The sequence below is a fragment of the Rhamphochromis longiceps genome, linkage group LG6 (genome assembly GCF_057381845.1).
Source record: "Rhamphochromis longiceps isolate RC_006_pf linkage group LG6, R_longiceps_female_GT1.1, whole genome shotgun sequence".
Classification (NCBI taxonomy): Eukaryota; Metazoa; Chordata; class Actinopteri; order Cichliformes; family Cichlidae; genus Rhamphochromis; species Rhamphochromis longiceps.
Window position 1 is genome coordinate 26,255,176 of NC_140562.1, and position 16,237 is coordinate 26,271,412.

Below are 16,237 nucleotides of genomic sequence, written 5' to 3' on the forward strand. Positions count from 1 at the left end.
TGCTTTACTTTATTTTACTGTTGTTTTCTTTGAGTGTTGCCTCGACAACGATCTCATGGCTGAAATGAACAAAAGAGAAAGACATACAGAGGAAGAGTGCGAGCACTGGGTATTGCTCTCATTTTTTAGTGCAGTATCAAAAAAACTAAGCAGGCTGCAGAAAAAGCACCGTGGTCATACAGGGTGCAGATGCCTGGTGAGTCTACGTGAGGCGCTCACAAGGATCAGCACCATGGAGAGTGCTTGTAACAGACAGTTCTAATACCCAAGGCTTTATATAAAATGATGGTGTAGCCACCATGATGTCGCCCCTTGGTTTTGTAGCTGAGGGTTGTGGTTGTTACCAGCTTGGGTTTTTGAAACCAGACGTGACAAGGAAAGGGTGGATCAGAGTGACAATCCAAACACCGCCACTCCCGAAAGCTTCATGGTCGACTTTATTTAACACCGAAATAAGTTGATCTAACAGTGACACTGTTACCACCATGATTCAAATGCTCCCAGTTATTTCTTCTGCTGTCTCACTTTTTGTCCAATCGGCTGGCAGGGCTCTGGGCGCCAACCCTCTGTACTGTGACTGTCACATGCAGTGGCTGTCAGACTGGGTGAAGAGCGGGTATAAGGAGCCTGGCATTGCTCGCTGTGCCGGGCCCGGCGACATGACGGACAAACTTCTACTGACCACACCCTCCAAGAAGTTCACTTGTACAGGTAAATGGACATATTGTAGTGCAGCAATACAATGCTTTCCAGGAGCTAGACAAAGAAACGACACAATACAGTTAAATCAGTGTCTGGTCTTGTGCTAGCAAACATACATACACTTGAGGAGAACTCCCAAAGGAGACCACAAGTTGCCAAAAATCAAAACAGCACTATGTATATATTACACTTACTGTGATATTGTTTTCACTGGGCAAAAACGTTAATGTTAATTTTAACATGTATATACTAACTCTATACGTTTCCTTGAGATTCTTGATGCTTGAAAAATGCTACTGTTAATCTTGAAACCTTATTCTATCACTTAACTTTGAACACAAGACTGAAATCTATTTTTGACCTAATCTGACTGACGCACTGTAGAAGTCCCCGGGCCTTGTGGTTTTCTGGTGCCAGGTAAAGTATCTTATAATGGTATTTTCTACTCAATCCCAGATTCTCCAGTTTGAGACAGTCCCGTCCCAGTTTTCCTCTCTGTTCAGTCAGAACCGCTCCGCTTCCCTTCCAACCCTCATGTTCTGACCAGCATTGTGTTCTTGTGTTTTCTGTACATGATATGGTTCTGCAAAGAAATGTCATCTTTCTCAAGCAATACTTGTAATATATGAGCAAGTGAAACCTCCTCGTGATAATACTAAACAACATAGTAAAAGTAACCAGACGCTTTCTTAGATACACCTTGCTAGTGCACAGTTGGACCCCTTTTACCTTCAGAAGTGCCTTGTTTCTTCGTGGCACAAATTCAGCAACATGCTGGAAACATTCCTCTGAGACTTTGGTCCATATCGACATGATAGTATCACACAGTTGCTGCAGATTTATTGGGTGCACATCCATGATGAGAATCTTCCATTTTACCCAGATGTGCTCTGCTGGATTGAGATTTGGAGACTGTGAATTCATGAAACCAGTTTGAGATTAGTTGAGCTTTGGAAGCAGCCATCATCAGAAGATGGATACACTGTCATCATAAAGGAATAGGCATGGTCATCAACAGTACTCAGGTAGGCTGTGGTGCTGAAAAGATTTTAAACACCAAAGTGTGCCAAGAAAATATCCTACACCACCAGCCTTAATTACTGATACAAGGAAGGATGGATCCATCCATTTACCCTAAAACCATAAACCTGGCTCCTGGTGTGGTCTTCTGCTGCCCTAGTCCATTTTCTTCAAGGTTCGACATGCTGTGCATTCAGAGATGCTATTTGAGAGGTTATTTGAGTTACTGCTGCCGTCCTATCAGCTTGAAGCAGTCTGATCATTCTCCTCTGATCTCAGGCATCAACAAGGCATCTTTGTCCAGAGAGCGTCAGCTCACTGAATCTTTTCTCTTCTTCGTTCCATCCTTTGTAAACCATAGAAATGGCTGTTTGGGAAAGACTGAAGTATTCACATTCAAAGTGACTTAAATCACCTTTCTCTCCATTCTGATGTTTGATTTGAACTCAAGCAGGTCATCTTGACTGTGTCTATGCCCCTGGATTGAGTTGCACATGATTGGCTGATTAGATATTTGCCTTAACGAGTTGACATTTGAAGCTTTTGCAGCTGCCTAATAATGTACAGCCCTCTGTGTAAATCTAGTCAGTGTTCCTACTCTCCAATGTGCCAAATTTTATGCATTGTTAATCATCTCTCCTGTGTATATGTTTTATTTGTGTGGATTGGTGCACCATATAGGCCCAGTGGATATAAATATCCAGGCTAAGTGTGATCCCTGCCTGTCCAACCCCTGCAAGAACGACGGCACATGTGCCAATGACCCTGTGCACTACTACCGCTGCACCTGCCCTTATGGATTTAAGGTACACCCAGCATAGAAAGCAAAAGGAATCATATTCACCTGCTCTTTCAAAGCATCTTTTATAATCACTCACTGGTAGAAAAAAAAACACACCCATGAGACAACACTTCTTATCTTTCAAAACTCATGCAGAGTACAAACTTACACATACAGACACGTAGAAAGATTATTCCTGCGTGAGCCAGATGAATACATCTGTGACCGAGTGTAGGGATAAGAGACAACACTTTCAAAGTCAACTGATGCAATAGGTGGAAATTTTAAGAAGCTTTTGTTGTTTGAGAGCGCTGAACATATGTGTGTTTGTGTTGTGCACGCAGGGCCAAAACTGTGACGAACCCATTCACGCCTGTATCAGTAACCCATGCCAGAACGGTGGAACCTGCCACCTGAAAGAAGGAGAAGGCAGCAACTTTTGGTGAGAGACATTCGAGATATTTTATCCAACCTGGTTAGTCTTGACCGTCAGTTTACCCGCAAGTTATGTTAAAGAGACATTTTCCTTAATTCACACACAAATATCCACCTGTTGTGTATCAGGAGGTACTACTCCACCTGTGAGGCTCTGGAGAGAGCTTTTTAAAGTGGACTCTGATGATGAAACTGGCTGGGACAAAAAAGAAAGCATTGCCGTGTTACATCTGAAAGATGTGAGCATTTACCTGATGGGGCGCATTGCATTATGGGAAATCCAAGAAAACGCATTAATGGATCAAACATTTTTTAAAGGAACTGCAATGTCAGAGCCTCACTTGCATCAGTTCTGACCTCTCTTTTGAACATTTCATACAATAGTATTCTAACTCCAGTATCTGTAGTCCTCTATGTGCTACAGGCCCCTCGGTGTACTCGGTGGTACTTAACTTTATACATTTTAAGTAGTGTTTTGTAAGGATTAGGGGGATAGAGCTAGAGGACATGTGCTCAAGGTGCTAAAGTAAAACTTCCTTTTCAGAATAACACAACATTTATGGCTGTTTCATTCTTGGAAGATGATGGAGCTGAGCGAAAATACAAATAAACATCAATAACTGTGTTACCGCAAAGCATCTGTTCATAAAACCAACCATCCAGAACACCATACATCACCGATCAGATAGCAAGAGAGCACACGTGCAGGTAATCTGTGGTTTCTCAGCTGATTCCTCCATCAGTGATGCTGCACCGGTAATTAGAGGTGGTGATGAAGTTACGGGAGGCGAATGGCTCAGGAGACTGGTTCTTTTGTGTCTCCAGAGCAAAGTGGACAGACCCGCTGTGAGAACTTTCTTCATTAGTCTATTTAGTGTTAACTGTAGGGAAGCTAATGCCTGTTTGTGTGCTCGTTCCGAGCAGATCTTAACAACGTACGCAGATGATTTAAGAAACCCCAGCTCCTCCCGTTTGTCGTCCTCCATTTCTTTGCCCTCTCTCCGTATCCTCTGCTGCCATTTCTTGTCCATTTATGTCCGTATTTCCATCGGTGTATGATTTCTTTTCCCTCTCCAGCACAGGGGGTGGAATATTCATCGTGAAGAGCTGTCGCCAACTATATAATGAGATATTAATCCACCCGAGTGTGTGCCGCATAAGAGCTCTTTATTAGACCCATAATATAGCGCTCTCAGTGTGTGTGTGTGTGTGTGTGTGTGTGTGTGTGTGTGTGTGTGTGTGTGTGTGTCATAGAGAGAGTGTTGTAATAAACCTGAGTAGTAGTTACAGAGTTGAGGCACGCTCACGTTAACAGAATAATGACTCTCTTCTGGGGATATGTAGATGGAGCTGACTCTGCCGTTATGAGCAGCATGCATGGATAGTGTGTGTGTAGGTGTGTTTGTTTATGTGTGTGTGTCTGTCTGTGTGTGTGTCAGTGAGGGGGTGGGGTGGGGACGGAGGGGATATTAAATATGTCTGATATTCACAGGTCCCCACATTCGTGCAATGTTTGCTATTAGAGCTGTAATGATTACTCAATAAAATTGTCCACCCACACAAAATTAGTTGCTGAATATATTGGCAATTATTCAGTAGTAATCAACTGCTTACAATCATCCCCACACTGGGCAGAAAATCCCTACCTGATGTCTGTTTGAGGCCACTGAGAGTATTGGCGAGAACAGCCGAACACGCCTGTGTATGAAGCTTGATAGTGTGTGCGATGGGACCTAAATTATATGTAAAATGTATTTATATACCCACGAGGGGCTGCTCTGAATAAAATCATGGGATGAAACTCCCAGCTGTGTGCTAATGCTGCCTCTGTGTCTCTGGTTATAGTTGATCAAATGCTGCAGCGTGAATACTGACAGGGACTAGAAAGAGAGCATATTCCTCCCATGTTAGCGTCGCTTCGTTGACTTCCTGTTAAATCCAGAATCAAATTTAAAATCTTTCTCATCACATTCAGGCCCCATCTTATCCTAAAGACTTCATAGTACCATATACCCTCAATAGAGCACTTCACTCTCAGGCTGCAGGCTTATTTGTAGTTTCAAGGGTGTTTAAAAATAGTTGAACCAGCTCCCAGTTTTGGATTCGAGAGACAGATATCCTCTCTACTTCTAAGATTAACCCTAAAACTTTGCCTTTTGATAAAGCTTATAGTTAGGGCTATATCAGGTGATCCCAAATCCTTCCTTATAGGCCTAGGATGCTGATGATGAGTGTTTTTTCTTCACTCACCTGTTTGAGCTCTCTAGGTTTGTATACACCACTTTGCATTGAATCATTAGTTATTCATCTCTGACTCTTTTCTACAGTTTTTTGTCCTGGCAAGCTAACAAGAAATTAAAGTTTAAGCACACCAATGCAACCTTTATTTTTTCAACAAAATTACTAAAATAATTATTTTTTTTTATTTTCGGGATAATTTACCAAATATTTGCTCTCTTCATCTTATCATAGATGAAAAATCGATGGATTTCCCTTCTGTAAATCCTGTCTGTTGTTAATCTAATAAGGATGAATCAATAGTTACATTAATGTTAGAGCTCAGTGTAGTGTATGTGACCCTACAGGTGTTTATCCACCTATTTATGAGCGCTTGCATCTTTCCGTGTTTGATCTCAGGTGTGTGTGTCCGGAGGGCTTCGAAGGTGACGCGTGTGAGATCAACATTGACGACTGTGAAGATAACGACTGTGAGAATAACTCCACCTGCGTTGATGGAATCAACAACTACACATGCATGTGCTCACCAGAATACACAGGTAACAATCACGAACGAAGAAGGAGCCGATGTTGGAGGCTGGCATGTTTTCCCCGTTCTGTATTCCTATTTTATTTATTTATTTAAACACAGAAATACAGGACTCTCCCTGATAATGCAGGGATCCTGTAGGTTTGTGTCATAGCCATCAGTTTTAGTTACTTCAGTGTTGTGTTCTTATTTTTTTTGCATGATGTCGGCCACTAAAATACTGCAGTACCCATAGAGACAGGCCACCATTACCACAGAGAAGAGGTGTGTCAGAGGAACAAATTAGAGCATCTGAAAACAAAGTACCATACAATATTATGCTTAGAGGCATGAATAACAGAATTTTGTGGCTCAGTGACTTGAAATTTCTTACCAAAGTGCACCTTGGGAGTCAATCAAAGTGTTACGCCACTCAGCCCGTAAAGAGTGAAAATCATTTCTGGCTTAAATTTTGAAAATCCTGCCTTCAAGAGTTGCAAAATGAGACAAATCAGTGGCTGCTTAAAATACGCTGACCCCGTTTATGTGTTCACAATGGACCACGCACCCGCACAGGCATCAACATCAACTTCTTTGTCAAACTGACCCAAATTTTAATCTGAGGACAATCACCTGCCAAGCAGCAGTTTTCTGAAGGTTGTGCAACGTGACTGTCAGTGAGAAGTTCTGCTGTTGTATCTTAAGGCCTCTGGGGGAGACTTCATAAGCATAAACAACCTGAAGTGTGGTGCTGTGAAAACAGTTTTTGGCCACACCAGCACACCAGCCTGTCTGTGTCTTTGTATTCTCCAGACACTTCCAGTACTGGAGGACACGTCTGAGGAGCTTGGAAAGAAAAGCGTCTGGACTTCTTTAAGTTTCTTGAAGACGTTTCACCTTTCATCCATCTCTGAACAGAGGGGGTATCTTACGATACCAATTGTCTGCCATCTATAATCCAGTTTTGAGATCCCTTACCAGACACCTTAACCTTGGATGGTACTGGAGCCATTTTTCATCCACAGCGTTTTTTAATATTTGGCCATTTTCACTGTGTTGAATAGAATATAGCCAAACCTTCCAACCCTTTTTTTTTTTTCTTTAGAATTGCAGTCTCCGTTTATTAGATTAGCTTAAAGTGGCTAAGCTACAAACCGGCATACACATGACGCGCTAGAGCCATAAATCGCCCCATTGAAACCCATTATAAACGCTATTTTTCACTGCACAATTATTACCATTAACGTAGTGGTGATGGCTTAAGTTTCGTTTTCGTTCTGTAGTCAGGACCTTAGAATTGTAATTTTTTTATTTGGCCACCGGGTGGCGCCCTTGCTTCACATTTGACCCCTGCTGGAAAACAGCGGGCTGCTTAGACAGACCTGCGGAAAATGAAGCCTGATTCCCGGCGTGCAGCAGCGGCTTCGCCCGCTGATCGGGCGGGACCATTTTTTGGTCCCCAGGTCGGCGAGAGGGTGCATTTTTTTTTCAATCAACAGGAAATGACGTATTTGTTGTCACGTGGTATCGGCGTGTGTGCTGGAGAAAGGACTCCGACCCAACATGCCCCCGGTGATGGTAGAGAGTTACACCGGAATAAGGCACTGCTTTCGGCTTAACGTAGCAGGGCTGGCCGCCTGGAGACTATTTTCTGCTCTTGCGGAAAAAAAAAACAAGTCGATCGAAATTAATGTTAGTGCCATTCTTTGGACCATCTAAAGGCCTAATTAAAAGTACAATAAAATATAACTTTCAAATGTATTTTATGGAAAATATTTCATTTTTTCGTTTTTTTCGCCAAAAAAGCCGTGCGCTCATGTGACAAAACCGGGATATAGAGGGTTAAAATCCGCGAAATATAATTAAAACTTTATATGAATATTTCAGGGAGAAGTAGTTTTAAAAGTCTGACCAATTTAAAGTGAAAAAAAAATATGAATATATAATTTTTTTTATAGCACCTTTTGGGGAATTGTCCTTATTCATAAAGGTGGATGCATTTTTTTAAATGTGCTCCTGCAAAAAAAATAACGGCAGGTCAAAATGTATGTTGGTGCCAATCTTTGAACCATCTAAAGGCCTAATTAAAAGTACAATAAAATATAACTTTCAAATTTATTTTATGGAAAATTTTTCATTTTTTCATTTTTTTCGCCAAAAAAAGCCGTGCGCTCATGTGACAAAACCGGGATATAGAGGGTTAAAATCCGCGAAATATAATTAAAACTTTAGATGTATATTTCAAGGAGAAGTAGGTCTAAAAGATTGGCTAATTTAAAGTGGAAAAAAATATTAATGTATAATCTTTTTATAGCACTTTTTATGGCGTGGTCGATTTTTGGCTCTAGGACCTCATAAGGGGTACTTTTTCTAAGACCATCCAAGGTTAACATCCACTCACATCTTGGGTTATTTGTTCTCAGCAAGCCACATAACAGGTTGGGGCAAGGTCTCACAATGAGTTCACCCGAAACCTTGGCTGATTATGACCCACACCCATTTTCACACCTTGGCTTGAGTAATTAGGCAGAGGATCAATAGGGGGTCCATGACCTTCTTAGGAACACCCCCACTAGGGCTGGGACTCTCCACCAGTTGCTCTTAGAACTGAAGAAGCTTCTTGGATGAGAGGTGAAACTTCTTCAAGGAAACTTAAAGAAGAAGACTCTTTTCTTTCCGAGCTCCTTAGACTACAATGACATCCACTCTGTACAGCAGGGACACAAGTCCTCAGGTTAGAACAAGAAGAGTGTCCCATTCATTTTCTGCCACTTATCCAATTCAGGGTCACAAGAAGGCTGGAGCCTATCCCAGCTGTCAGAGGGCAAGAGGCAGGGTACACCCTGGACCAGCTGACACTCAGCTCCAGAGCTAATACATAAAGACAGACAACCAGTCACATCTATGTGCAATTTAAAATCACCAATCCTCCCACAGTCCATGTCTTTGGACTGTGGGGAGAAGCCAGAATACTCGGAGAGAACCCAGGCAGACATGGAGAACATGCTAACTCTGCACAGAGTTGTGAGGCAATGTGGTAACCATCACACCGCCATGTCAACCTTTCAGCTGTTCCATTTTCACAAGGCTCTGGGTGTGTTTGATTTGGAAGAGTTTTACACTCTGACTGAAATGGAACTAGCAACCTTTTGCCTACCCAGCAAATGTGTCGACCACTACATTATGGAGCGACCTCGGTCACTTGGATGGAAAGATTAGCCAAATTTAAACCAGAAAGGTTTTTTGACCTATTTTCATTGGAAGGGTTGCCTGAGTTTTATGGCTGCAACTTGATTCAATCAAAAACCTTTACTTTTGATTTTTTTTACCAAACTGAAAGTTTCTTTTCTCTCCTTTATCGCCTTACTAACACTGACATTATCCAAACTGTAGACGTATAGAAGCTGTCTAGAAAATGGAAAACAAACTCTTTATTCCAGAAATAGTCAGCATGAATATATCTCCCACAAAAAGTCTTCTATCATTACAGAGAGGTCACAAAAGATAAATGTTTTATCTGACTAACGCTGATCTGTTGCTACTTGTTTGTCTGCATTTGCACTGTGCCAATCATCTCTGAGTGCTAACTTATGTGGCGGTGTTCTCTCTCTGTCTTTCTGTGTTTTGCTGTCCTGTGTCTTTTCTCCCATCTTGCTCTGCTTTCTATCATCTGTCATCTTTTTTGTGGTTGCAGCTGCTACCAATGAGGTGGAGAGAGGTTAGTCTGTTCTTCTCTCTGTCCTTTCTGTCCCTCTCTCCTTCCTAACTTCCCTCATTTCCTGTGCTTTATCCACGGGAATGCTACAGATTCACCATACTGTATGCAGTCGTGCTCCGTGTTAGCAGTGCATGTCTTTGATGTATAAAAAGACCACTCTCAGATTTCTGTGGTTATACTGCTTGCTGCTTCACGCATACATGTGATGACCATTCCAGGTGAATGAGCTGAAATTAGAGGAACTGGCAATAATCTATATTTTTAGAAAGTAGAAATCCCATTAAAATACCCAAACTTACTAACATCTAGACTGCATTTATTCCATCCACTCCTCCAGAACAATCAAAATATATATTTTCAGTTTTAAAAGAAGGCTAATTTTCTAAACAGTCACACATTGTACTTATTATCCAGATTTACTTAAATGGTGCATTTGGTGCCGACTATTTTCAGCGGAACGTTTGGGGGTCCTGTGAGTATTTGTTTGATTGTACGATAGACTGAAATAGACTCAAATGTGCGTGTTTAATGCTTTTAAAGCTGTTTGGTTGAACAATGGAGGCTTTTGGTATTGAAGGAGTTATATTAAGAGCCATTTGAGTTTGTTTGAGTCTTTTTTGGACCATAACAAAAACATACTGAGTTACATCTTATCTTTTTAATAAAGGTCATTTTAATGTTCCACACCTAGGAATGAAAGTCTGGGACAATAAGCCAGTCTGCTTTCTGAAACGTAAATATCTAAAGTGGTATGTAAAAGTCCTGGGCTACCACTCATTTCTTTATGTTTATATAAAACAAGAGAAAGGTGCAGAGATTTATTAAAACAGGCACCAACAGAACTTAGAATACAGACTGTTGTACCTCTTTCCTGATCTCCTCTGTACCTACTGACAAAGATTTTAACCAAAAATTTCAAATTTGGGTTTGCTTTTGTTGGTGGACCTGCACCTTTTCATGCCTGTCAGAGTGTGTCGTCTTTGGCATTTTTCGTAGACTATAATGTCAGTGTGTTTTGTGACAGTCTGTTAGTAACAAAAGCCTAAATATAAAGTTTAAAACTGGTTCTTTGTGTGATAGAACACACATAGGTAACTCGAGTTAGGTGCTTTTTTATGCTTGAATAATCCAGAGGTCAGTATAAATTGTATAATAAACTGAAAAACAAAAACATTTCTGAATGAAAACAAGTGGACAGCGTCCAAAGGATGATTTCAGAAAGCCCGGAGAATTAAAAACACTTTGGAAACAAAAATTACTTCTGGCTTCAGAAACTCTGGCTGCTGGAAGCAAAATGTGAAGAAATGATGGGTGACTCAAGACTTTTGCACAGTATTGTACTGTACATTAACCACCCAAAGTTCCTTTTTAAGGAACTAAAAACTTCCTTTCAGGCTTATGGTTTGCATGCATTTCAACCACAGTGTAATGATTTCTAAAAATTAAACAAACTGGTCCTCTGGTGTATGAAAAAGATATTTTAACACATAAAACTATGTTATACTGCCACTGCACCATCTGCTCTATTATTTCCTTTGCAGCTTTCTTAATGTGAACAAAAAACAAACAGTTTATACAGCTCTAAATGTTTAAATTGCCTGAAATAAAACGTGGTGAGTATTTTGCCACTGAGTAATGTTTGGCTCAAGGTTCATTTCTACACATACGACAGGACCTTTGAGGCTTCTCTGGAGCTCATTTCACATCCTAAAAAGTCGTGGGGGGAATAGACCAATATTTATCACATCTAGATTGTGATATTGTGACAAAAACTCACATGTAAATAAGAAGCCATCAAAGTAAACAAGCAAGTACTCACAGTCTTTTAACAGCTCTCTTACAGTTTTTTACAGACGCTAGGACACATTTCTCAATACTTAGGTCACTTTTGCAAAACTCTTCACACATTTCTCCTAACTGACCCTCAGCCTGGCAAAGCAGTTCATTTCACATTCAAAATGCACTACAACTACCAAAACACTTCATTCAGGTCTCAAATGAACACATTCCTCCAGAACACTAGCAAAGGTTGACAGCCGACAAACACACTTTGTCACCCACAAAACAATGACCTAAAAAACACTAACAACATGTAGCATTACACAGTGTTTTCCTGTGTAAAACAAGGACACATCTCTGTTTATAATTTCAATATATGTTACTGGAATGAATCAGACATCATGTATTTATGTTTATGTATTTTTATTTTTTTGCACTAAGTAATCCCAAAATACAAGAATTTGTATACACACCATCCACTGATACACATACAATAGTAATGCTAATCTACTCGGTCTTCCCTATTTGGCCACAGGTTCTCATCCACATCACATCTTATGTCATCTAGGGTAATACACCTAGGAAAGAATCTTCTGGCTGCCAGAATTGAAGGAGTTGAAAAATTGAAGGAGTAACAACTGTGTAGATGTTCATCTACAATGAGAATCAGCTGTGGCTGGTTAAACTGCATTGTTAGATTTAAAATATGTTTCAATAAAATATTGCCGTTGGATTTTGCTGTCTTTTCAAGTTTTGCATTGTGTTATTGTTTTGACCATGAGTTTAACAGTTTTGAAAACAGTATGTAAGCACATGCAAAATGTCCTGTCCGTACAAAGATTTTTGGCAGTTGTTGTGTCTGAGTGAGAAGATGATTCATGAAATTTGAGAGATGTAGTCATTGAATGCATTTTGTGCCAAAACAATGATAACTGGTCCTCAGTTTAGCCCACATAGACTTCTGTTGTGCTCACTGTGTGAGGAGTTTTGCAAACGTGACCTAAGTATTGAGAAATGTGTCCTAGCGTCTGTAAAAAACTGTAATGACAGCTTTTCTTTTAAAGCCATTATGCTTTTCTGTCATACCGAACTGTTTGGAAAGGGGAAGAGATAATCCTAATATGATCATCTCAGTCAGACAGCTCTGTCTTTGAGTGCAGAATCCCCACCCACCTGCTGTTTGGGATGGTCAGCCAATCAGCAGGCTCAAAGGGAGGCTGGCCTTAAATTGAGAAGAGCTAAATTTACATATTTCAGACAGTAGGTAAACTAAGTGGTTGCACCAAAAACATGTATCAGATGAATAACTATTGTTACTGAAATGTGAATTATTAAAAAACAACATTTTATATGCATTAAGCAAGTCTGACTGCTTTTAAGTCCGTGAGCGAAAGAAATCACTGTCTAAATGAAGGGCTTAAAAGCACAAACATCTCCTGCTGTTTCACGCTTATACTTATTAATCCCTAGAGGGTTGTGTAATTATTCCCAGCGTGGACTTCAGGAGTCAAGGAAACTGGTTTATTCCCTCATCAGTGATTCATTTGGAGTTCAGAGTTTCAGGAAGATCAGGATACTCTCTGGAGCATCAAGATTCCCAGCACTGAAATCATTTATCGGACCACTGTGTTGATTCTGGCCACAAGAGAGTCATCCATCATGAGACCAAGCACCCATTCAACTGACACACAAACACACACAAAGAAAAAAACAAACCACAACGAAGTTAAAATATTGATGTGTTTTATGTTTTCATTTCACTTTATCGTTAATACTGTGCAAAGAATTTAAAAAGTGATGAGGTGTGTGTGTGTGTGTGTGTGTGTGTGTGTGTGTGTGTGTGTGTGTGTGTGTGTGTGTGTGTGTGTGTGTGTGTGTGTGTGTGTGTGTTCCTAGGGGAGCTGTGTGAAGAGAAACTGGACTTCTGTGCCCCAGAGCTGAACCCATGTCAGCACGACTCAAAGTGCATTTTGATTCCTCAGGGATACAAGTGAGTAGACTGGAAACACGCACATGCACGCACGCACATGCACGCACACGCACGCACGCACACGTACGCACACACACTCCTGTATAAACTAATATGCAGATATTAGAGTATGCAAGTAGTGGTTCTTGATTCTCTCCTGCATGATTTGAATACTTATATTTTTCACACAGAAATAATTGAGTTCCAGATTTTTCCCAGCAGAGAAATGGTGTGTGTGTGTTTGCATGTGTGGATGGGAGGTGTTGGGAATGTGATTTTGGCTCCCTAGTAAGGTTCCCTGGCGAGATTTTATCTGTACTTTTACTCCCTTGCTCCCTTGCTTGTGTGCGCTGTGGTCAGTGTAATTACGTCTGGATGTGCTCTGTGAGGCAGTTTGACATCATGTAAAAATTAGATTAGTTTGTGTTCTCTAGGATTTGTGGACTGTCTGGGTCACGAAGCAATTGACATGTTTTCTTTTTATTGTTAAGGAAATCTTCCACATGCAATTAGAGCAAATCTAACCACAGGCAGCCACAAAGAACAGCTGTATCCCTGCGAGTCCAGTAACAACAAGCATTTCTGTGTGTGTGTGTGTGTGTGTGTGTGTGTGTGTGTGTGTGTGTGTGTGTGTGTGTGTGTGTGTGTGTGTGTGTGTTCATTTTAGGTGTGAGTGCATTCCAGGATACATCGGCGAGCACTGTGAGCTGGATTATGACGACTGTGAAGAGAATAAGTGTCAGAATGGTGGTCAGTGCATCGATGCCGTCAATGGATACACCTGCATTTGTCCAGAAGGGTACAGGTGAGCTGCGCACCACAGAGGAAGTCACACATGCCAACAGTTTTTGATATATGAGGAGCTCCCCCTGGTGTGTATTGTCAGTTATTGAGATCAACATACTATTTTTCTCAAGGTCCCTGGAGTAATAGTACAGTGTGGTATTTTTTGGACTTCGGATTTGTCTAACTTTCACATTTGAAATGATGAAAAATCCAACTGTAACTGAAAGCACCGAAGAAGTATGTTTTTAAGCTTGTATGTTCTAGCAGCCGTACCACAAACTGATAATAATTATAAAAGGAACAAATAAAGGGAATGATCTGGACTCTTACGGTATTCCACGTGTGTTACAATGTGCGTTTCAGTGGGTTATTCTGCGAGTTCTCTCCTCCGATGGTCCTTCCTCGCACCAGCCCCTGTGACAACCACGAGTGCCTCAACGGGGCACAGTGCGTCATTGTGGGATCAGACCCCCGCTGCCAGTGTCTCCACGGCTACGAGGGAGAGCGCTGTGAGACTCTCGCCAGTGTCAACTTCGTCAACCGCGAGTCGTACCTGCAGCTGCCCTCCAGTCTCCTCTCACCACAGACCAACATCAGCCTGCAGGTGACCTTCTTTAAATTAAATGCAGCTCTGCACTTTTGCTTCGTTTCATTTCAGGTGAAATATTTTTGAAATTTTTGAAATGAAAATGTTTCCAAACTTTTTTTGAGCTTGTGACCCCTCAGAGTAAACAGAGTCACCGGTCAGTTTTACCAAAAAAAACCAGCACACAACAACACACTTAAATAATTTATATTTAAAATGATCTACTATTTTCTTAAAAACAACAAAAAAAAAACAGCTTTTGTAATGAAGTCTTTTTTATCTCAAAGCTTTAATGTAGTAACTCTAACTTCTGAGAAAATAACTTGAAATTTTGAGTTATTCAGCCACATTTCAACACAATAGCTCAAGATTTTGATTACGTTCTGCTTTTTCACAGTGGTGGAAACAAGCTTCATCTCAAATCATGAAATTTAAAAAGAAAGGCCCCACCTGGCCATCACAGATTTGCTTACAGCTCTTATGACTGGTTTTCTTAAATAAACAAATAATAACAGTTTCATACTGGAAAAATGAGTCTGTGTGTCTATATACCTGTGAATCCATTCATCTGATTGGCACTGTTTTAAAGAATGTTGCATGCCTTGAATATGCAAAGCTGTAAACTAAAAATCAGTCCCCTACCTGTGAACGTTTGGCTTCTACAGACATCCAAATATTTTAGAGACTTCGAGCATCTGTAATTTTGTGTTAACTTGAGCTACACTCCTGAGAGTCCATATTCATAAAGTTATAGTACCAGATCTTTATTCCAAAAAAAACAGAAAATATTGCTGGAAAATATCTAAAAGCACCTCTCTCTTCCTTCATCCCTTAATTATTTATTTATTGAGAAAACTCATGGCATTAGGGAATTTTTTTTGTTGTTTTTTGGGAGGTCATGTGTTATACAGCGCACACACACACACACACACACACACACACTCTCTGGGGAAAACTGTCACACGGGAAAGGCGGATTACACAAAGTCACGGATTTTACACAAGTTATGTTCACAAAAGCTAGAAAGGATCACTAACGCGTCTTGCACAATCATCCAGCGATGAGAAGGTCTGTGTCCCGGCCTTAAATGGCATCACGTAATGGCAACATAATAGCAAACAGGTGTGTGGGCCAAGGGCGGGAGGCCGCAATGAGCTCCGCCCAGGCGGAGCGGCCAAGGAGAGAGAGAGAGAGCAAAAACAAAAACACATGTAGCCTTGTGGTCCATGACAATCTGTGCCTCCCATCAGATTTTATAATTTCACTGTGTCAGAATATTTATCATTAAACTCTCATTGGCATGCAGACACAGTTAGTGACTGGCTGGTGAACGTAGTGGAGCGCTTAGCTGCTAAAGAGTCAGATTTCCTTCAGGGGTTTGTAAAGATTCATCTCCAGTTTGTGCTCCTCATGTATTAGCATACATTTAGATCACAGCAGCAACACCAACCATCAGGTTTGCCTTTCAATTTCTCTTCTAGAGAAACCAAACAAAACAGAGTTAAAGTAGGTGAAATCATGTGAATGCACGTATTAACAGGAACTGTCACAACAAGTTTGTGATGCTGATTTAATTTCAGGTTTAAGTAGGCAGGTATAAGTAGGGGTCACAGAAGTACACACATGCTTTGTTTAAGTTGAAGATGCAGATACTTGTGTTTAAAAATTGATCTCTTTACCCAAGTGAGAGTGAAGTAAGAGGAAGGCAAAGTTTA

The 16,237-nt window shown here is 40.8% G+C and overlaps 1 protein-coding gene across 2 annotated transcripts in view; it reads left to right on the top strand.

Annotated features, from left to right (window-relative positions):
• Positions 1–16,237, top strand: part of slit2 (slit homolog 2 (Drosophila)) — a 118,160-nt gene that overhangs the window by 97,183 nt on the left and 4,740 nt on the right. For both annotated transcript variants that reach the window (XM_085409922.1, XM_085409921.1), the window contains 7 exons: positions 548–711; positions 2,404–2,528; positions 2,848–2,945; positions 5,576–5,715; positions 13,078–13,171; positions 13,818–13,955; positions 14,300–14,540. In XM_085409922.1, coding sequence (XP_085266048.1) covers positions 548–711; positions 2,404–2,528; positions 2,848–2,945; positions 5,576–5,715; positions 13,078–13,171; positions 13,818–13,955; positions 14,300–14,540 — 1,000 coding nt within the window. The remainder of the gene's footprint in view (positions 1–547; positions 712–2,403; positions 2,529–2,847; positions 2,946–5,575; positions 5,716–13,077; positions 13,172–13,817; positions 13,956–14,299; positions 14,541–16,237) is intronic.